The sequence below is a fragment of the Eleutherodactylus coqui genome, chromosome 2 (assembly GCF_035609145.1).
Source record: "Eleutherodactylus coqui strain aEleCoq1 chromosome 2, aEleCoq1.hap1, whole genome shotgun sequence".
In the NCBI taxonomy this organism is placed as follows: Eukaryota; Metazoa; Chordata; class Amphibia; order Anura; family Eleutherodactylidae; genus Eleutherodactylus; species Eleutherodactylus coqui.
In genome coordinates, this window is record NC_089838.1 from 43,716,637 (window position 1) to 43,738,091 (window position 21,455).

At 46.5% G+C, this 21,455-nt stretch overlaps 1 protein-coding gene across 1 annotated transcript; it reads right to left on the reverse strand.

Annotated features, from left to right (window-relative positions):
- Positions 1–349: 349 nt before the first annotated feature.
- Positions 350–14,573, reverse strand: SKP1 (S-phase kinase associated protein 1). Its single transcript, XM_066590704.1, has 6 exons — positions 14,416–14,573; positions 10,663–10,759; positions 9,634–9,707; positions 6,332–6,475; positions 5,293–5,433; positions 350–2,315 (listed from the first exon to the last, which is right to left on the reverse strand). The coding sequence occupies exons 2-6, from the start codon at positions 10,757–10,759 to the stop codon at positions 2,280–2,282; spliced, it is 492 nt and encodes a 163-aa protein (XP_066446801.1). The 5' UTR covers positions 14,416–14,573; the 3' UTR covers positions 350–2,279.
- Between the last annotated feature and the right edge of the window lie 6,882 nt (positions 14,574–21,455).

Genomic DNA, 21,455 nt, shown 5'->3' on the forward strand with positions numbered 1-21,455 from the left:
TGTATTGCTCAAGAAAGGCGTCCAGGCCCCACTTGAACTCTTATCGAATTGGTCATCAAACACTCCGATAGAGTTCCATAGTCTTACTGCTCTTACAGTAAAGAACCTACCTTTGTCTTTCCTTTAGATGCAGAGGTCTTTGAATGTCCAATGCAACATTCAGACCTCAACCGCATTGATATGCAGTGATGGGATCCTAACAGATGTTGTCAAATCCTCAATAAACTGAAGCCACATATTCTCTCTAGTTCAGCCCACCCTTCATTACCATTTTCTTCTAGTTCTCACTATAAGGTGCGCTGAATGAGCCCCAACCCAGTTTGCTGAAGTAAAACATTTGGCAACAAAGTCCTTTAAGTTTTATTTATTAGGAAAGTTTAAACCTGCTCTTCAATACAGATTAAAAAGTATAATGAACACAACACAAAGGCATATATAGAAGCTAGGGGGAGGGGAGTTGCACAGATCTGTTAAGTGAAAATGCAGAACCTGATCAGCATCTCTTCAGGTGAGCAAAACGGACAAAACTCAAAACCACAACAATTTGTAAGGTGACATGTATCGAGTGAACATTTTGGCCAGCGGACGACCGCCGTAGTCAGAAGAAAATAGCCAAGTGGTAAGTTTTCATACAGTCAGGTGAACGATTCTTTAAAAAAAAGCCTTCCTAGAACGACTGTTCCTTCGTTTCCTGGCGTCACTGAAGATACATGGCCAGCTGGAAGGACTACAACGGCCAACATGGACTGAAGTGCGTAGGAAGAATGGTAGTTTAATCACCTTACCTTAATGTGTATGGGGCTTCTGAGACACACAAGTGATACTCAACAGAATGTGTCAGAGAAAGCCATCCTACCCAAGCCTTGGAAGTGCAACTAACAAAGTACAGAAAGGTTACGGGATGAGAGGTATGATCTGAATTTGTTCTGAAATTGCAGTCTATGGGAACCTCTGTGATATACGAGCGTGAGACCATCTCATTAAAGGCTTATTCCCATCTTAACCTCAGGGACTTCTACTGATCCTGACACTAAAAAAAAGGGGCTGCAACACTGGTATAGCAAGCTGTACCCATTTAGTAGTCCCTCTCAGACACCCTCCCAACACCTGCAGAACTGCGGCACTACCCAATTCATCGAATGCATCTGTGGTCAAAGTCTATCGAGAAAGAGAGGAGCATAAAGTAGATTGGCAAGACGGATGCCAATAGTGTAGCAGAGGGCATCAGCCATGGACAAAGGCCTGAAGAGCTTGTAAACCACGGTGCACCATGGGAAAAGACCCGCGGTGCACCATGGGAAATGACGGTGGCCATCTTGGAAGAAGATTTTTATAACTTCATGAAACAGCTTCATGGTGAGTAGAAACGCTCTAAAAAAACGATTTACATGGGTAGTTTGTAAGGCTTGCTTAACATGGGGGACTGGGGTGTGAAAAATGTTTCGTTTTGGCCGCGGGACAACCCCTTTAAAGGTGCAAGCGTCTCATCCAATGTTCCTGCTCCACCATATTTTTGGAATAAAAGGTGTATAGTCAGTTTACAAGTAACCCCGCAGTATACCAGTGATGCTATACCCTTCCTTCTCAGGACCAGTGGAGATCTCAGAAGTCAGCCCCCCCCCCCCCTCCCCCGCAGCAACCCTAACTTTCTAAGATGAGAATATCCCTTTAACAGCAGCTACAGGATTACAGTTGCCAGTTCAATACATACAATAAGTCAGTCCAAGCTCTGTTTTATTTTCCCAAAAGCACCAGCAAAAAGTAAAATAAATAAGCTTACAAGGTGTGTGGATGCGGTGGTACAGCCTGACATGCTGGAGCGTCCCCTAAGCCGATCTACTAGAACAGCAGCACCGAGGCAAACTCCATAGAAACCTTAGTGATATGTGATCTAACGAAGATCCACAAGACTGTTGTGTCATCATGTGGCTTCTAGCCAACGCTTACATCATGGCCATGTACGAATATGATATGGAACAGTCCGCAATCACTGGCATGAAAGCATTAGGAAGGGACAATGCGAATGGCATCTTCTGTCTTCACAGCAAAGAGATCGGAGACTAATTATAGTTTTATAGTAAGTCACACGGTTACAATGGTAAAAACACAGTTTGGGGAGAGGAATCGTTACTCAAAAAAAATATATATTTATATAGGACACGACATGCAGCAACACGCCCGGCTGCTAATAGGAGAAGCTGCTGAATTGTCTATTTAAACAGAGCAGTGCAACTATTGGAACAATTCTTACAGTGTTACATGACCAGAGGCACGGCCATTCATTTCTCTTCACACCACTGATTCTCCTTGCGGACCTGCAAGACAGAATAAGACCAGTCATTAATGGAAAACATATGTAAAGGCAATCTGAAGAGCTGGCATCTCCAGTGCAGCAGCCATAGGCATCAATGCAAGGAATACTTTTTTTTAAAGAGTGGCGGACTTACACTTCATGGCCTCTTGCTTTACAAGCATACTGTACACAGTAGTGCGACTAGCCAACTGATAGACTATATAATATCTGCCTCCTCACTACCCGAACGTAGGCAGTGCAGAATTCATATGGTCTGTAGGCGGAGCAATCTCTTAAGTCTATGACCACATGTGGCATTTCACTGGAGTAAGATGGGACATCAAGGAACTCATGCTCCTTAAGTTTGCCACATCTTGGCCTGTCCACGGGCAAGACGTTCCAGTTGGCGGTGTAGATGTGCACTATGATTTCCAGCAGTTTGTCAGATTATAAGTAGTCAGCCTGCGGAGGTTCTGTCCCTCCTGTAGGAGGTCCAATCACGACAAGGAAAAAAAGTGGCGATTGCCACAGAAAGAGCGAGCAAGAAAAAGACTTATAAAGAAATTGTCTTGCTATTTGCCACCCACTTTTTTTTTTATATAAACACAACAGAAAACAGTCACTAAAATCTTGATGAACACCCCAAATTTTTATTCCGGTATATATTCCGTGAATAGTCCTACTAGTGGAGTTAAATAATGTCCATCCCTCACCAACACTTTTGGCTAAAGATCGGTAATTTATTGTTCATATAGACATTGGGACCTCCCTCCATGAGCTGCTCCACCTCTAGTGACCCAGCACCTTCTTCTATTGCATAGCTCACCATTTGTTTTACTTTCCAGCCAAGTATCCAACTAAAGGATGAAAGGTACCCCCAACAGCACCACAAATTGAAAGCAGTATTCCATATAAGTTAAAGGGGGTTTTCTCATCTGTATCATGGGGGACACAAGACCTTGGGTATAGCTTCTGCCAATAGATGACACGAAGTATAAGTGTTAAACTCCTCCCACTAGCTATTCCCCTCATGCAGGCACCAAGCTGATCAGTTTTTACTTAGTGTCTGAAGGAGGCAGATGTTCCTGCGCTGAAAGTCTTCTGTTTTTAATTTTTCCTTTCTCCCTTTTTAGATGGGCATCGGGGGGGGGGGGGGGGGGGGGGGGGGGGGGATGACTCAACATCTCTAATGGTTTCCAAATGGGGAGGTTGTAAACAGTGCTGCAGACAGCGCTGCTACCCTCGCCTCCAAGACGACAGAGTGGACCAGAACAGCACTAACTGCTCTGTCTCCTGCCAGCCATAGGTGTCACTGGAGGTTCCCTTTCCTCCACCCACCTCCAGCGACCTCTCAGATCCAAGGAGGTCATTACAGCCTGCCTAGTTGGGGGTTAACCATCTGGATTTCAGTAGACCCTACCGTTCAACTAGGTCGGCAGCTATAAGGCCTCCAGCTCTTTGAAGTTTTGGATCCATTGCTGATGCTACTGTCGTCACATCCAGCTTGCCTTGGCTACTATTCTCCCTTCCAAGCAGGAGGCGCTAGCAGGCGCAGTTTCCTGGTCATCAAAAGAAGGGGCGTTAACCATTGTTACACCTCTACACGTGCTATCGTTGGAGAATTCGGTCCCAGGTCGCTGCTGGTACTCCGACAACACAAGTCCTGTCCTTGGTTTTCCAAGTGGGCTCCTCGCACTGGCTCCACTTTACAGCCATACTGGGTTACAGCGCAAGGGACATGTCTTCAGGCTGGGTTACAACATATTACTCGGACAGCGGATGTCTCGTTGGAAGCCTTCTCCTGGTGGGTGGATGGGACCGTTACTCCTGAGCATTTTGGAGGCCTAGGCATCCCTTAACGCTGGTTAAAGAGACGATTATGCTGCTTTACACCTGCGGCTTATATTTTTCCACCCCCCTGGGTACTGCTCTAGAACTTCCAAAGGTCTTGCTGTGTCCCCCAATGATAGATGAGAAAACAAGATTTTGTTATAACTTACTGTAAATTCTCTCTCTCATCCTGTTCATTGGGGAAACACAGCACCCACCCTGTTATTAGCACTGTTACATATACTCCTTGGTTGGAGTGTTCGCAGTGCAGTGGCACGTGGTGTTCGAATGAGTTACAGTTCTTGAGTATTGTTTAACAACCATTGTTGTTGTATCCTACTGGCTGCTCCTACTGTTTGCATACAAACTGATCAGCTTGGTGCTTGCAGGAGGGGTATAGCTAGTGGGAGGAGTTAACACTATGCTTAGTGTCACCTCCTAGTGGCAGAAGCTATACTCAAGGTCTTACTGTGTCCCATTGAACAGGATGAGAGAGTGCATAGGTGTACAGGGGTCAGAACAGAAACCGCTGCAAACTCCTGTGTGGTGGTCGGCGCTCGTAGTTGCAGGTGCAGCAGTCGAAATCAATGAGCGCTGCACCTGTAACTAAAAGTACTAGCCACTCTAGAGCAGCTTCTGCTCCAACTCCAGCACTAGGAGGCTTTGACATACTGAAACGTCCAAAACTGGCTTAGGTGCAATGTCCACGAGTTGATTTGATTTACGGAATCCGGACAGGTCACCTAATTGGAAGATCCACAATTCAAAGTGCCCATAGGGAAGCACTGGCATCCACAACTGAATTTAAGCATGCAGAAAACAAATTTCAGCATCCTCCGTTTCAGTGCGGACGGGCTCAATAGAAGTCAATGAGTGCAGACGATTCTTAGTGCGTCTACCTATAGACTTACGAATTTGAAAGTTAAAGTCAATTAGGGAAGTGGGGTTGCGGATTTTCTTTTTGTCCACGTGGAAAAACCATTACATCTGCAATCTCCCACAAATGGTTTCTGCAGGTCTCCTGCTGCAGAAATCCAATCCGCCCCTGGACATGAGCCCAACTCCCCCCCCCCCCCCCCCCCCAGACTTGCCAACAAGTAATGCCACATTTTGCAAGTGCCAACAAGTTGGAGAATAAAAACAGCAGAAAATGTCTTCAAGCAAATCACCTGTGCCTCTTCCTCTTCAGTAAAATCATTCTTAATATTAAATGTCTTCCGAATTTCTTCTGGTGTTTTGCCTTTGATCATGTTTGCCACGGTTTTACAGGTTACGTCGAGCAGTCCTTTGATATCCAAATAATTGGCAGCCTGGATAAGTAAAAATGTATTATATCAGTATAACTGTATGGCAAAACACTACATCATACTTATAGGGAGCCTGCTAGCTTATGGTGCTCCTAGGACAGGTCAGGAGTTTGGAAATGTGCTTTGTATACTCTCCCAGCTCCCGTGGAAGTCCGCGTACATACAGCCTGCAGAGATCACTGTGTGTGCTGACTGCCATGGGTGGCTGGGACTACCTGCCCAGCTCCGTTTCCACATGGATTTATTTTGAGGTCTCCTTCACAACTTTCTTATTGAAGTTTGGATGGCAGACCTCTATATATTCATGTTGGGAGCGGCGAACGACGCGCGCATGTAACATCTTATTGCTTATGCAATTGTATTTGGGGAATTCACATGAATGAAGGCCAAATCTGAGAGAGACCGTCTGACCTGCACAATGTATTCTTGCAGGATTTGGTGATATATACCTGTAACTGATAGAATGTCTAAATGCTGTCCGGTACCCTTTTAAGAGGGATTGTCCATTTTAGGAAGCCCATTTTCACATTCACCACTAGGGAATTCTTAGCTGATAGAAAGAGTCTGTTTGGGTTCATCCTCTCCTGCCCCAAATGGAGACTTCATCTGGGAGGACCTGTCCTGCATTATACAGACACCCAGTGACTGTCAGGGGGTGTCTGGATAATTTACCCCATGGTGGCACCGCAGGGAATTTAATACTTCATGACAGGTTTCACTGTAGATCAGGGGGACACACTGATCATCTTATCAAGGGACCCTTCTATAATACTTACTAGGGATCATTGACTGTTTACACAGCTGCCTAGTTTGTGTTCTCTTTATTCTAGTTGGTATCCAAGTCATTTTTGAAGTTTTCAGAGAACAAAGACCTACATCAAATGAAGCTAAAGGAACTCACCAGGATAAGTTCAAATAGAGTTCCTTGGTCTACTTTAAGAAATTCCTGGTCCCATACAGGTATATCGTCTGTCCTCTTCTCCTTATTCTCATCATCCTCGGGGGGAGGAGGGTCATCTTTGTGGTGGGTGCACCATTGGATCACCTGGAAAACGGCACAAAGTATGATATCAAGTCACGAAGCATCATATGATTTGCGCATGGTGGTAGTTTTATACTCGGTGACCAAGAAACAGACACTTTTCTAAACACATGGAGCTTAATCTATAAAAGCTCGTTACATAAATCCAAGTGCAAACAGCCAAACTTGTCTTGGCCAGTGACTGACATCCAGGCTGAAAATAAATGTGACCCTATAGGTGTGTGGCTCCCACCATTCGCTTCTATGGGAGGTATAGAGACAGCTGAGCAAGAGTGTTTGGGGTTTGCAATAAGTGTGTAGAATGGAAAACACCCCTTTAACCCCTTAGTGACGGCGCTATCGTAAAACTACGTCCTGCTGTTGCAGGATGTGTATGGAGGGAGTTAGCACCGCTATCTCCCTCCATACAGCGCAAGCGTCAGCTGTTTATTACAGCTGACACCCGTGGGCAATAGCCGCGCTCGGCCATTCGGGGCTATTAACCCTTTAAATGCCGCTGTCAATTCTGACAGCGGCATTTAAGTCCCCCGAACGCTGTTTAGGGGTCCCGCACGGCCCCCCCGCGGTGAGATCAGGGAAGCCATGCAGGTGTCATGGCAGCCGGGGGCCTAATGAATGGCCCCAGGGCTGCCTATCAAGCCATCCACACAGGGTGGCTTGATAGACTGCCTGTAAAAAAGCAGTATGACGTAATGCTATAGCATTAAGCTATACTGCAGGAGCGATCAAAGCATCGCATGTTAAAGTCCCCCAGGGGGACTTCAAAGTAAGGAAAAAAAAAAAAAAGTTATAAAAGTTTAAATCACCCTTTTGCCATATCAATTATTAAAAAATCTAAATCATAATAAAAATATGTATTTGGTATTGCCGCGTCCGGAAAAGTCCGATCTATCAAAGTAGTGCATTATTTTTCCTGCACAGTGAACGTTGTCCGAAAAAAAAAAAAAATAAAGAATGCCAGAAATACACTTTAGTTACCCTGTCTTCCAGAAAAAAAAAAATACAATAAAAAGCGATCAAAAAGTTGTATGTATTTCAAATTGATACTATCGGAAACTACAGGACATCCCGCAAAAAATGAGCCCTTGCACAACTACGTCGGCAGAAAAATAAAAAAGTTATCGCGCGCACAAAATGACCGCAGAAAATTGAAAAAAACTTACATATCTTAAAAAAAAAAAATACAAGTACAGAAAAAAAAAAAAAAACTATATAAGTTTGGTATCATACTGACCCATAGAATAAAAATATCAGGTCGTTTTTGTTGCAGTTTGTGCTGTAGAAACAGGACGCACCGAAAGATGGTGGAATGTCGTTTTTTTCCATTTCTCTCCGCTAAGAATTTTTTAAAAGTTTTTCAGTAAATTATATGCTACAATAAATAGTGCCATTGAAAAATACAACTCGTCCCGCAAAAAACAAGCCCTCATACAGCGACGTCGATGGATAAATAAAGGAGCTACGATTTTTTTAAAAGGGAGTAGGAAAAAACTAAAATGGAAAAAAGCGCTCCGTCACTAAGGGGTTAAAGACATACCTTGGTTGGCTGCTCTTAGAAAGTTTTACCTCCAATTATCACACTTAGTGGTTGCTTTTTGTATGGCCTTTGCTATCTGCATAACCACCAGATGCAAAAGCCTGGATAACAGAAGTAGGGTAAAAAATAAATAGAAATAAAACGACTTTACTTTTGTATATGAAGTTACAAAAGATATTTACACTTTAAATAAATTTTAAAAAAAAAATTGAAAAAATAACAAACTACTTTTTGGTAATGGTTTCCCCAACTTTATGACACCACCCCTGGTGAGATCTCTCACCCACTGGCCAGGAAACAAGATAAAAATGGGCACACCTCCACACCAGTCCTTAGTCCTAGGGTACAAATCAAATAAACATCAAGTTGGGATTTTCTCACTTCTTGTTCCAAAAGTCTAACTCTTATACACAGATTCTTCCAGTTTTAGCCAAGTATGCACACAGATACATATTGGGGGGGTGCAGTCATGTGTGCGAGGTAACCCCCCACCCTTTATGACAGCACCACTGGAGAAACACACTACAGTGACGCTTAGGATGGGACTGCAGCCTGAAAGAACTTCCTTTCCAACACCAAGACAGGAACATGGAGTCACAAACTGGAGTTCTTCACACCTCTTCTCAGGCACTACCGAGACTTGTTCTGAGGACACATAAGCGACTTCTACTAGTTGATTCTTCGGCTGTACAGAAGTCCCATAGAATGCCTACTAATCCATCTACCCACATCAGAACCGCACATGCCAGCTATATAGCGTTGGCAGACTTCTAATGGGTTACCATAAACAGATGGCAGTGAGGCAGAATATAGGGCAGTCGTGTTCCCAGTAAAACCCATCTCATCCCCAACACACAATGATTAACCGGTCGTTTAATTCTAGAATTGGAAACCTCAATTAGAATCAGTCGACAAGTACAAGCAGGTCGGCGAGTACAAGCAGATCATAATGCTCATTCCTCAGTGGTGGATACTAAGCGGACAGTTCTAAAACCAGCTGCATATTCTGCTCGGTTTTGCAAACTATAATAAGCCAGTCTTTAAGAACAACAACGTGGTCCTTAACAGACAGTATGGAGTATTTCACTGCCTCATTCCCTCCATCTAAATCTATTGCTCACATTTCAGCATGTACTGTCAGAGGAACACCAAGTGGTGTCCAAAAAACAAAATACACAGCATGCTCCATTTTTGTGCGGATTCCACACGGACGTCTTCCATTGAAGTCAATGGAAGCCATCTGATCCGCAGCCCTTCTGCAATTGACATTGCGGAAAGGTTGCAGATTCCGCATTAGCACTGGGAGATGTGGGAAAAGCATGAGTTAAAATAAATAAATAAATCAATCAATCTGTAGTGTGCCTGTCCGACAGGGGAGCCGTGCAGAGGCTCAATTCGTGGCTGGCCGGTCTACAGACTGACCGTCCTAGAGAAAAAGCACTGCCAGCATCAGGGAGAGCCCAGAGTTAGCTAGAGGAGCAGTGGTCATGCCAGAGACATGGGTTAGCTGTGCAAGATGTACAGCCAGGGCTCACTTACCACAGAGCATTGCCCCCCTAGACAAGCTGGGTAGACACAGTGTACGGTGGAGATAGGCAGCAGCAACACAAAAAACAACTCTTACCTTCTTAAGAATTGCTGCATTAACATTAGGAAGCGGCACAGGGTCATCGTCCCCTTCATCATCCATGCCCAAATCTGAAGAGAGGGCAAGTTTAATGTTAGATACAATGCAGATCGTGTGTTATACAATCCCTGACTGCAGTCTCATTAGATTACTGAAGTCCTCAGCTGGCAGGATCAGTAACTGGCCTGAATAGTAACAGTAGGGCCCAATGAGCCACAGTTGGATGAGCGTCCATAGCGGAATTAAAGCATGCGGACCTTAAGGTGCAGAAAACAAAATTGTAGCATGCTCCACTTCAGTGTGGTTCCCACATGGACGGCTTTTATTGAAGACACTGGAAGCAGTCCGATCTGCAGCCCATCCGCAATTCAATTGCAGACAGGCTACAGATTCTGTGGGAAAGCAGGAAAAAAAAAATGTTAAAAAATAAACTGCGCATGTGCTGCGGCACGCTGGCCAGTGCTTCCAGCGCACATCCGCAGTGAAGAAAATTGAAGACCCGAGTGTCCTCCGGCAGGGTCAGATTCTGCTGCAGGCTTCCACATGCAGAGTCCGATCCACCCATGGACATGAGGCCTAAGAAATCGTAATACTTGCAAGCCATCAATCTGTTAAGCCACCTGTGGCAGAGCGCTGCGGTACTATTCTGCAGACCGACGATCACCCGAGTAATCGCTCAGAAGAGAGATTACAGAGGTGTTTACACAGTAACTGGATGAGCGATTGTCACTCACTTGTTGGAGTCACTTGGTTTTCAGCTCTCCTAAAAACCAAGCAACTGCCAGTCCATGGAAGCAGGCAATCATTCAACCATGAACATCGGCCGGCTTGTTGTAAATGGAGGTGGTTGGCCAGTCGAGATCTCCGGCGCTCCGTCTCCATTCAGTGAGCCGTTATTGTATATGAGCAGAGGAGCGGTAATCGTTGGGACTGCCGGCAGGTGCCGGGCGCTCATCCGGTGTTAAAGTACCCATACACAAGAGGAAAATGGGCAGCGAGATTAGGTATAAGAGGGTACAGACTCACCTTCCAACATGGTCTTGATGGTAACGGATTGCTTCGCAATTTCTACATCTACTTCAAAGATCTCTCCATCGGAGCTCTGCAGCTTTATTGAAGGCATCTGTGGCACAAGAGTGACAGTTACCATTGGCTTCCTCCATCTACAACCACTTTAATGGATCTTTTTACACAGCAGCAGCCAGATATTACTTTAAAGTAGGGGTGAACAACCTGCAGCCCACGATGCCACTTTGTGCAGCCCCCGATCATCAGGACATTCCAGTGACCCCATTAAATGTTATTATGGGGCTGACCCAAGTACCCTTAGGGTACAGGCCATATTTCTGGTGGTCTCAGATCTGTACTTCAGTGTGGTAACACAGGCACACCTCTGTGTCCCACCTTACTGCCTCCATAGCAGGCAGCACCTTTGGATCAGACCCCTTTATCTTGGTTTTAGATGATAAACTTGCCAGAATTCACATCTTGCAGTAATCTAGAGGGAGTTATCATCATGACAGCACATGTACATACATGAAGGGGTGACCGTCATAGACCTCCACAAAAGTTGCTCAGTTGGATAAAGGATATCCATTAATGTACCAAACCTAAAAGGTTGCTTCTCTCTGAGCTTCAATGGAGGCAGTCGGGGTCATGGCCGTGTGTTATGGTCTCAGCCCGTCGCTGTACCGGGGAAGCAGCAATCTGTTGTGAACGGTGAGTTTTCTTAGCTGCTTTAGCCCCACAATCTCCTATCTGTGTGCCTTTATGTCCCCCTGTTTGGGGTTATTGCAGCAGACTGTTGCCATCCTTTATGACAAGAGGTCTACTAAATCCCTGTGACCGGTGAGGGAGCCCGAGGATACCTACAGCACAAGGCCAAGACGCAGGGGCACTGAACACAAACAAAAAGCACGAGGCACGAAATAGGCACCGCTGAGAAGACGGCTTGTGTTTTTTGCGGAACACGATGTAATTTTCAATGGTACAATCAATGAAGCATATCGAAAACCGTACGCAAGTCTAACGAGTGAGAGGGAAGATATATTAAAAATGGAATGGTGACTATTCGGGGGGGGGGGGGGCGGTCCGGTTACATCAAGTTTGGTGGGGTTTTTCAGTACCACTTTCAAAAAATAAAAAATCTTTGCAAAAAAATAAGATTCCCTGCAGCCATCACCTATTTTTCCGTCAACACGGCTGTGAGGCTTATTTTTGTGGGGCGACCTGTAGGGTCTATCGGTACCCGCTTTTTGAAGACAATATGGCATTTTGATTGCTTTTAATTACATTTTTTTCTTGGAGACGGTGGGACTGAAAGTGCAAGTCTGGCGCAATTATTTTTCTGGCGATGTTCACGGTGCGGGGTGACTAGTGTGGTACTTTGATCGATCGGACTTTTATGGACATAGCAATACCAAATAGGTTTGGGTTTTTTTATTTACATTTTTATTATAAAATATGGCAGTTTAACTCGTAACTAGGGATGAGCGAGTATACTCGCTAAGGTACTACTCACTCAACTAATGTGCCTTAGCCGAGTAACTACCCGCTCGTCCCTAAAGATTCGGGGGCCGGGGCGCTGCGGGGGAGAGCAGGGAGGAACGGAGGGGAGCTCTCTCGCCCTCTTTCCCGCCCGCTCTCCCCTGCTTCCCGCCACAACTCACCTGTCAGCTGCGGCGGCCCCCGAATCTTTCGGGACGAGCAGGGAGATACTCGGCTAAGGCACATTACTCGAGCGAGTAGTGCCTTAGCGAGTATACTCGCTCATCCCTACGTGTAACCTTTTATTTTTAATATGTAACTGATTTTTACATTTAAAAAAAAAAAATTAAGTCCCCCTGGGAGACAAGAACTTGTGATGTTTGATCACTCCTGCATTATGATGCAATACCACAACTGACAGGCAACCAGGCCAGCCACATCACAGGCTGATGGCAACCAGATGTTAGCTGTCAAAGACCTGTATGGGTGGCTCTGCGCACATCTACAGCCCGGGGTGCGGATGAAATCGGAGCTCTCAGTTCTTATAGTGTTTGAGAGAGGACACCTACATTGTTTGATGCCCACAGCAAACAGTTTCCATAACTATACTGTAAGATATCCTAAAGACACGGCCTGCTGTGCCTCAGACATGGCCACGGGTGGTCTTACTATAGGATATCCTGAAGACATAACCTGTTGGAGCCCTTGAGGACCGGGGTTTTGCACCCCTGATAGGTAAAGGATAGCTGGTGCTCTGATTGCAGAGACCCCAGGGATGTCTAAAAACCTTCTTGTGAATGGTGCAGAATACTGGACCCCTTCATTCACCACTATGGGACTGTGGGAGATAGCCCAGTGCAGCAATGCTCTATTCATTCGGGACCCACCATTCATCATCCTGGGGGTCTTAGGGGTTGGACCCCAGTAATTATACATTTATGGTCTGTGGATAGGTGATACATGTTTCTGGTGGGATAGCTCCTTAAGAGTAGGCCTGTCATTGGATAAAGTCAGTGGAGCAGATGCACGGTCCTTTCCGTTCGTCCAGGCAGGCTCTTAGATTCGGCTCTGAGCACTTCCAAGAGTCAAGGGGGCGGTCCCAACTGCGCACTTCCAAGAGTCAAGTGGGCGGTCCCAACTGCGCACTTCCAAGAGTCAAGTGGGCGGTCCCAACTGCGCACTGTCAATGGGCCACATAGGACTTGCCAGGGAGCAGTGGGAACCGCACTGACAACGGCAGAAGCCGGGCCCAGGAATAGCGCCCCCCCCCCCCCCTCGCAGATGGAGGAGTATGAAGAGGAAAGATATGGGGAAACCAGTAGGCCTGCGGCTACAGAGCCACGCACCGACCCGCTGACCAGGTCCTCATTAAAGGGATTGTCCAGGGAAAACACTTGATGACCCATCCTCAGGATGCTTATCAGCTGGAGTCCACGGCTCAGGACCCCACTGTTACCGCTGAACCACAAAGAGGAACGGACATAGCCGCTCCGACCCCCATGTGGTGGAGAGCTTCATCCGAGTGGCAGACCCCAGCCGATCCACTATGGGACATATATAGCATTTCCCTGGGAGACCTTTAGTCTACGGGGTTTGACTGTTATGGATGTGGGAATGCTGCGGAATTTGCTATGGAAACTTCCGCTGCGGACATTCTGCCACATGTAAACATATCCGAAGTCAGTTGGAGGGGTGCGCCCCCGGCGGCAACACGCGCCTAGATCGGCCACGGCGGCAACAGGAGGCGCAGGGCACGGCGGGTCCCCCTAGATCAGGACGTCACCTTATGCTAGAAGGCTATTAAGAGCTCCTGGCACACAGCGACAGCCATTATACAGCAATCACCTGAAGTACCGCCCTCTACTGGTAACTATAGAGGATGCGGTTGCACCCGGGCCCAGGAGCCTTAGGGGGCCTATAAGGCCTCTCCTCCATATAGAGAGCCCAGGACTATGAGTAACGCATTACAGTTGGGGCCCAGGAGCTTCAGGCTCCGCCTCTGCCACCCTCTAATAACCGCAGCTCTAAGGGTTTGTAATGGAGACCTCCATCCACAGCGCCCCCAGCAGGCCAGGGCGTCAATGTGCTCTCCAGAGACCAGGCCCACTAATCCCCCCTCTACAAGCCCAAGGACATCCGGCAGACACGCCGTGCTCCATGCGCTCCTCTCCGGGGGCCTCCAGCACTAGGACAGCGGCGGCGGCGCAGGCCTCTAGCCGTGAGGCAGGCCCGCGGGCGTCACACAGCAGGCGCCCCCCTCCACACCCCTCACACGGCCGGCCGCACACTCACCGTACTCTACCGCCTCCGACAATACCGCACACAAGGCCTCAACTCTGCCACTGCCTGCCGGCCACACTACTCCGCCTCCTACGGAGCTGCGTCACTTAAAGCAGGAGGCAAACACAGGCGGGGCTTAGCTAACGCCCCAGACAGCTTCCTGTGTGCTGCGCCTGAAAGCAGAGCGATACCGGATGTCTCCGGGAAGAAGGGCCCGTCTAAGGGAACCAGCGCAATGCTGGGCTACAAGAAAATGGCGGCGCTGCCTGAGGCGTCCTAGAAACCACCGGCCAATCAAGAGATAAGTCACAGCCACTAGGGTAACAGAGCAGCTCTTACGTCAGTGTGCACTAGCCAATAGAAGAGAGGCCCCGGCCTGTATCCAGGGAAGCAGCTGGCTTCTCGCCTGGCAACAGTCGCCAGGATTAGGGAATGAGTGCATTGTTCACCATGGTGAGAGGAGCGGCGCTATTGTTCCTCACACGAGTGTCCTGCCCGGCCGGCCATGTTGGCTCAAGGCTTGTCGTGAATGCGCTGTGCTTATACTTACTATGGCGTTTACAATACATGTTTGTGTGCAGATATCCATCTGTATGTGTATATACATATACAGTGGTAGGTGTGGAGGTCCCTCACTGGGCTACTTCTAAGCTGCACACGACCCGGTCAGATTCAGGATCCCGCAAGGAAATCGGACCCTGTGCCCGCCGGCACCCCCGCGTACCTGTAGTCTTCTGTACTGCGGATAGCCCAGCCGCGCATGGCATGCTATGGGCGGTATTTCCTGCAGGACCCGGAGGCGGACACTCGCTTCGGATTCCACGATCCAAATCCGTCCGTGTGCAGCCGGTCTAAGGCCCCCTCACAAAGGCGCGTTTTACCGCTATTAGCACGGTGCTTTCAACACTCCACAGACACTCAGTATTTGCAGGCAGCTCTGCACGGCGGACTCTTCACTTCAGTCTCTCCTTAGAGGTGGTACCTGGAATAGCAGGCCTCAGGATACCTCTCCTCTTCCTCCGTCACTTCACCACATGAAGGTTGAAGGTACCCCCATGTGGCCAGCACTCCACTCCACACTCAACCGTCGAAGATGATGAAAGACCCCCTACCCCACCCCACACACAGAAGCCAGAAATATAGACTTCGGGCCACTACAGTTCCCCTCTACTTAAAATAAGCCGACCCCGGCGCCTCTAAAGCAGATTGTAATATCCGGAGAAGGGATATCTCAGTGTACTACTCCAGTTCACCTTTAGGAACACTACACAGTCATGGAGCGTGCAAGGCGAAACCTGTTAACACAGCTCCTACCCTCCGGTTACTTGTACAAAACATTAACCCATTCTAGTATTCTGAGACTACCTATTGAATGTCACTTTCTGAGTAAAGCATTGTTATGACAGCGTGTATGAAATGGTTTTGGCCAAAACCATGAGAAGATTCTACTAGGCTGAACTGAATTCAGGATACACTATAGCTATGGGGCACATACATTATTCTTCTCCCCAAAGACAAAAGATATGAGGCAAGTGGAATGAACATCACTTCCTCTGACAAAAGAAAATACAACACGGATGCTGTACTTCAAAATAGAAAAGGGCGACTGGTAGGAAAAACAAGAGACAAGTGGAATGACCATCAGTTTCTCTGAAAAAAGGACAAGACTGTGACGGGAGGTAGCTTAAGTCAATACCCCCTGTCTTGGACTAAAGGGATAAAGTAAAAGGATGCCCTGCTTACTAAGACAGACAAGGGCGGTGGACAGACACTGGCACTAAAGACACGACATGGGGAACAAAGAACCTCCAATCATACACATAAATCACTCACACCATTCACGCGGTCTCATTGAAACAACGCTGCGAAAAGCTTACAGTTGCCTCTATATAGGCCCAGGAAGGCATCCCGAGGATTTTGGCAGAGCGAGGGTTTTCCAGGGTGAGGTATATTTTTTCGCTAAAAACAATGCTTGTGGTCGTGTGAATGGTCGAGAAAACACTGGCTGTGATCACGGAAAAATGCCCATTCAGGTGCTTATACGGAGCAGGCGTGAAAACATAAAAACACCGTTGCCGTATGTCCGCTCGTGTGAAAGAACCCTTAGGCAAAGAATCCTTCTTGTTAGAACTTGAAGATGTTCTTTACTCGCTGCACGCTATACACAGGGATCTCTTCGTCCACTTCGAAATCAGTGGTCCAGCCCGTGGGCGTAGGAAGGCTGCTCCAGGAACTGACTTCTAGGGACACGACAAAAGAGTGACTAAGTCCCGAACACATCTGCCCTGCAGCCGTACTGGGGTGGAGGCATGCTCTCCACTTTGGGTGGCTCCATAACGGGCGGACTCAACTGTCTTCACAAATGCAGGCGCTCTTGGTCATGGAAAAATCTCTTACCCCAGGGTCCTCAAAGTCTCGTGTGAATGGACGCATGCGCCACCCGGTTGTCCCTGTGAATAATAATCCACAGCAGAATAATGGCTCTCACCTGGTAGAGCACGATCTGCCGTGCGGGAACCTGATGTGGCACCGGAGTAGGGCCTTCCGGTCCGATATCCATGGTAGCATTCTTCCAGGGCCTAGCCGTTTTAGAGTCCCAGGCCAGAAGAACTTCCTTTTTGGCGGTGTCTCTCTAGAAACATCCCCAGAGGGGGAAGAAACGGTAAGCTCCATCGAGCCGTCTGGTCCAGAAACTTCTGGCTTGTGTCCACAGAAGTACCATGACTGCAGTGGTGGGTAGCCGGCGGCAACTCCCTGGCTGGGTTAAGTAGCAGCAGTTGCTGGGAGAGGTAGAAGCATGTCTGCAGCAGGTTGGCTGAAGGTGTTTTGCTGGGACAGGTTCAGAGGTTCCTCTTCTATGGATGGATCTTAGGAAGTAGGGATCCTCCGCTCTGGCTTTCGGGATCACAGAGTGTCTCCCACTGCTTTCAATGAGGAGACCTCGTATCACATCCGACATGCACCTAGCACTCGGTACAATGCTGCCGCCGGCTCCGATGGGCGATGCGACGGCATGCCCAAAGATAGGACATGCCACGATTTTTTTCCCGCAATGCGATGCGGGGAAAAAACGCTTATGTGTAAGACCCCATTCAAAAGAATAGGGTTCATGTGAGATCTTTGCGTCTCGCAATGGAGAGATGACCTCTTCATTACTGTTATTAAGGGGTGAAGACCTCAGGAATAGTCCATTCCGGTATCAAGACAACTGTCGAGCCCAAAAAGTTAAAAGCCCCCTTCAGATCCGCAGGTGAGCAGACAGCATATGGGCGTCTGCGTTTTCGCAGAATAATATGAAACGGGTGACCCCATCTATATATAGCATCTGTGACTTTAGTTGCATCCAATAGAGGTCGTATAACCATGCGCATGTGGAGGGTAAGTTTAGAGACATCTGGTAGAATTGTGATTTGGGTGCCATCGAAAGGTATTGCTCCCATTTCCCATGCTAAGCGAGGAAGGTCCTCTTTTTGCTTATAGAAATATACTCTACAGATTACATGTTGTGGGTGGTTAGGACTCCTATTTCTTGGGCCCATTAGATGATGTACTTTATCTAGCTCAATGTCTCTGTCCTCTGGTCTATTTAACCCTTTGTTGAAGATGGCGACAAAACACAGTCATAAGGAGCATCTGGCGGGACAACCTCTGGCAGGCCCCGAGCTTCAGGTTGTTGTGACGACCCGTATTTTCAACATAATCAAGATGCAGGGCACAGTGCATTACATATATCATGGAACACAGTGAAGACAGTCATCAAGAAGTGGATTCAATTTGGCACAACAGTGACATTACCAGGAACTGGATGTCCCTCAAAACTTAATTAAGGAACAGAAGAAAATTGGTCCAGGAGGCTGCCAAGATGCCTACAGCAACATTAAAGGAGCTGCAGGAGTTTCTGGCAAGTACTAGTTGTGTAGTGCATAGGACAACCATCTCCAAGATTCTTCATATGTCTGGGTTGTGGGTTGGGGGGCAAGCCAGAGGCCTTTTCTAACAAAGAAAAACATCCAAGCCGGCTATGTTTTGCCAAAACCTACATCAACTCTGTGGGAGAACATATGGTCTGATGAGACCGAGGGGGAACTTTTTGGCCATAATTACAAAAGGTGTTTGGCACAAAGCCAACACTGCATGTCACCCAAAGAACACCATACCCGCAGTGAAGCATGGCAGAGGCAGCATTATGCTTTGGGGCTGTTTTTCTTCTGCTGTAACTGGGGCTTTAGTTAAGGTGGAGCGAAGTATGAACAGTTCCAAATATCAGTCCATTTTGGCACAAAACCTTCAGGCATTTTCTGAAAAACCCAAGATGAATTTCACCTTTTGGCATGGCAACAACCCAAAGCATACCTTCAAATCAACAAAAATGGCTTCACCAAACGAAGATCAAAGTTTTGGAATAGCTCAGCTCCGAATCCCATTGAAAATCTGTGGGTTGACCTCAAGAGGATGCTACATACGAGATGCCCTCATAATCTAACAGATTTGGAGCGTTTTTGCAAGGAAGAGTGCGCAAAAATTGCCAAGTCAAGATGTGCCATTCTGATAGATTGCTACCCAAAAGATTGAATGCTGTCATAGGGTTCAACGACAAAGTATTAGTTTTAGGGTGTGCATATTTATGCAACCACATTATTTTAGGGTTTTCTTTTTCAGTGTATTTGTTCTTCAATGGACTTGTACAGACGTCTCGCTTCCCCCCACCTTTGCGGTAGTTGTACACATTGTTAATCGTGCGCAGCTTTCTTTTTAACACACTGTATTTTTGTGCGTATTTGCATCTTTTCCGTTCTCTTTTGTGAGCGTATGTACAGCTTACTTACACGCCCCCCACCCCCCCCAAAAAAAACCTGCAAGTGATGCCAGAACTTTCCCTGCCCGCAGAAAACACCCATAAATAGGTCACATGAGCTGCTAGGTGCCATTCTGCAGTGCTTCTTGTGCTTTCTGGGTTTGTGAGAGAGTTGTCAACCTTGGAGATGTGTGTTATGATGATGTTTTTTTCGCTTGGTTGCTGCATTGCGAATTTGTAAAGTCAAGCGAGGTGCTGGAGAAGAGACCTACAAGGAGGCCTGGGGTTCTGAATTCACCCTCCGATGTCGCAGCACACGTGTAAGGGGAGTTTCCATACTCTTTATGCTGGCTTGAGGCGCCATCCAGAGAAGCTTCTGGAGGAGGCGCGATCCAGACACTCACATATGCCAACACCAACATGTGTTAATGTATATCTCTGAGGAAAGACTCCTGGTCACTCGGAGGTAAGTACATATTTTGTTGCTTAGTGAACAGAACTTTATATTTTATTTCTCACATGACTTTTTAGCTAGTATTCTAATTTTCATTGGTATTGCGCTATTTTCATCTTTTTTTCCTGTTTGGCTTCTTCTATAGATTCCTTGCCATCGGCAATATGCTTACATAGCTGCACTTTGAGTTTCTCTTGGGGAAATCTACGATTTCTGGGATCATCAAGAAAACCTGTGATGTCCTTTGGCAGCGTCTGGTGACTTTGGTGATTGCTCCGTGCTCTTGTCAAAACTGAATAATCATCGCCGGAAGTCAGGGCTGTCGCACAGTTCCCGAACTGTGCGACAGCTGCACTTAGGGTCCATTGTAGGCCCCAATATCGACAAGTATATGTTGTTACTACCAGCAAGAGCCAACAGCACAACCAAGAAATATTGCTTATAATTGTAATATCTTGCCAACCAGCTGTTCCTGCCAGATTCACAGGAACTTTCTGGGTCTTCAGGACCACCTGCCCCATTCATTACTGTGGTGGATTAGGGTTTTGGCCTGCCCATCCATGTTCCTTCACTGATAGAGGGTTGGGCACCAGGAGGCATGTCTTTAATTACGGTTACATACGCACCTGACGTTTTGTTGCGTGTGTTTTGGGGATTCTCACCAGCAAATGGGGACTTTTCCGAGCCCGCTTCAGATGGAATCTAAGAATGTGTGTGCAGTAATTCTGTGTCAGATGAGCTCTGTACCAGGAACTTGATAATCTGATGTATCCAAACAGCATCTTTCTTTCTTTCTTTCTTCTTTGTTATGTCTTGTCCAGGTGCTGTTCTTATATGATTATTATACTTTATTTTTAGTTAGGGACTCGCAATACGAGGACCCTTGATGTGGGTTGCAAGCTTTAATAATTTGGCCAATTTATTCCAAGACATCACAAACAAAAATACATGAAAAAAACAGCTGTGTGTTTATTTTTTTTAAACGATCATCTGTCATGGAAAACTCGTGTTTTTCACACAATATAACAGTTGAGCCATTGCTTGCCATTAACAACTGTAATACGCAGTTGCGCAATACTGTAGACTTCCCAACTGTTTGCATCAATAATGCTTTCACACAATTTGGAATGCAAAATGTGACACCACTTTGTTTAATGACAAGATCGACACCCGGACAAGTGATTGATGCCACCTATGTTGCTTTCACAGCTATGAGCCCCTGCATCATTAATGCACCCAATACTGCCATTTTTAAATAGCTTAATCTGTATGTATCCAACTTTTAAACACTTGAATTAATAAAGTACAGCGATAGATAGTTGCCTTTTTAAAAAATAATATTTAACAAATAATGAACTTTATAAAAAGTGCAAGAGTTTTGAATGACGAACACACACAAAAAAAAAAAAAAAAGGAACGGACAAGGAACAGATTACAGGTCCTTGTACAACAGACTCAGTCTCTACCAGCTGTAAAATAGCTGGTCTGGACATAGAACTTGGGGCAGGCTGCGGTGTAGGATCTGCAAATGAAGGGCAGGAGAGGGAGGATAATAGCACTCCTGTCTATGGGTTCTATCAGGAGGATGATGAGACCCATGGCCATCATGAATTAATAAAGTACAGCGATAGATAGTTGCCTTTTTAAAAAATAATATTTAACAAATAATGAACTTTATAAAAAGTGCAAGAGTTTTGAATGACGAACACACACAAAAAAAAAAAAAAAAGGAACGGACAAGGAACAGATTACAGGTCCTTGTACAACAGACTCAGTCTCTACCAGCTGTAAAATAGCTGGTCT

Coding starts and splice junctions, on each gene's coding strand:
- SKP1 (XM_066590704.1), bottom strand. CDS start 10,759: ATGCCTTCAATAAAGCTGCAGAGCTCCGATGGAGAGATCTTTGAAGTA. Junction 6,476..9,633: donor ATGCAGCAATTCTTAAGAAG/GTAAGAGTTGTT, acceptor GCCGTTTTCCAG/GTGATCCAATGGTGCACCCA. Junction 2,316..5,292: donor CTGAAGAGGAAGAGGCACAG/GTGATTTGCTTG, acceptor TCTGTCTTGCAG/GTCCGCAAGGAGAATCAGTG.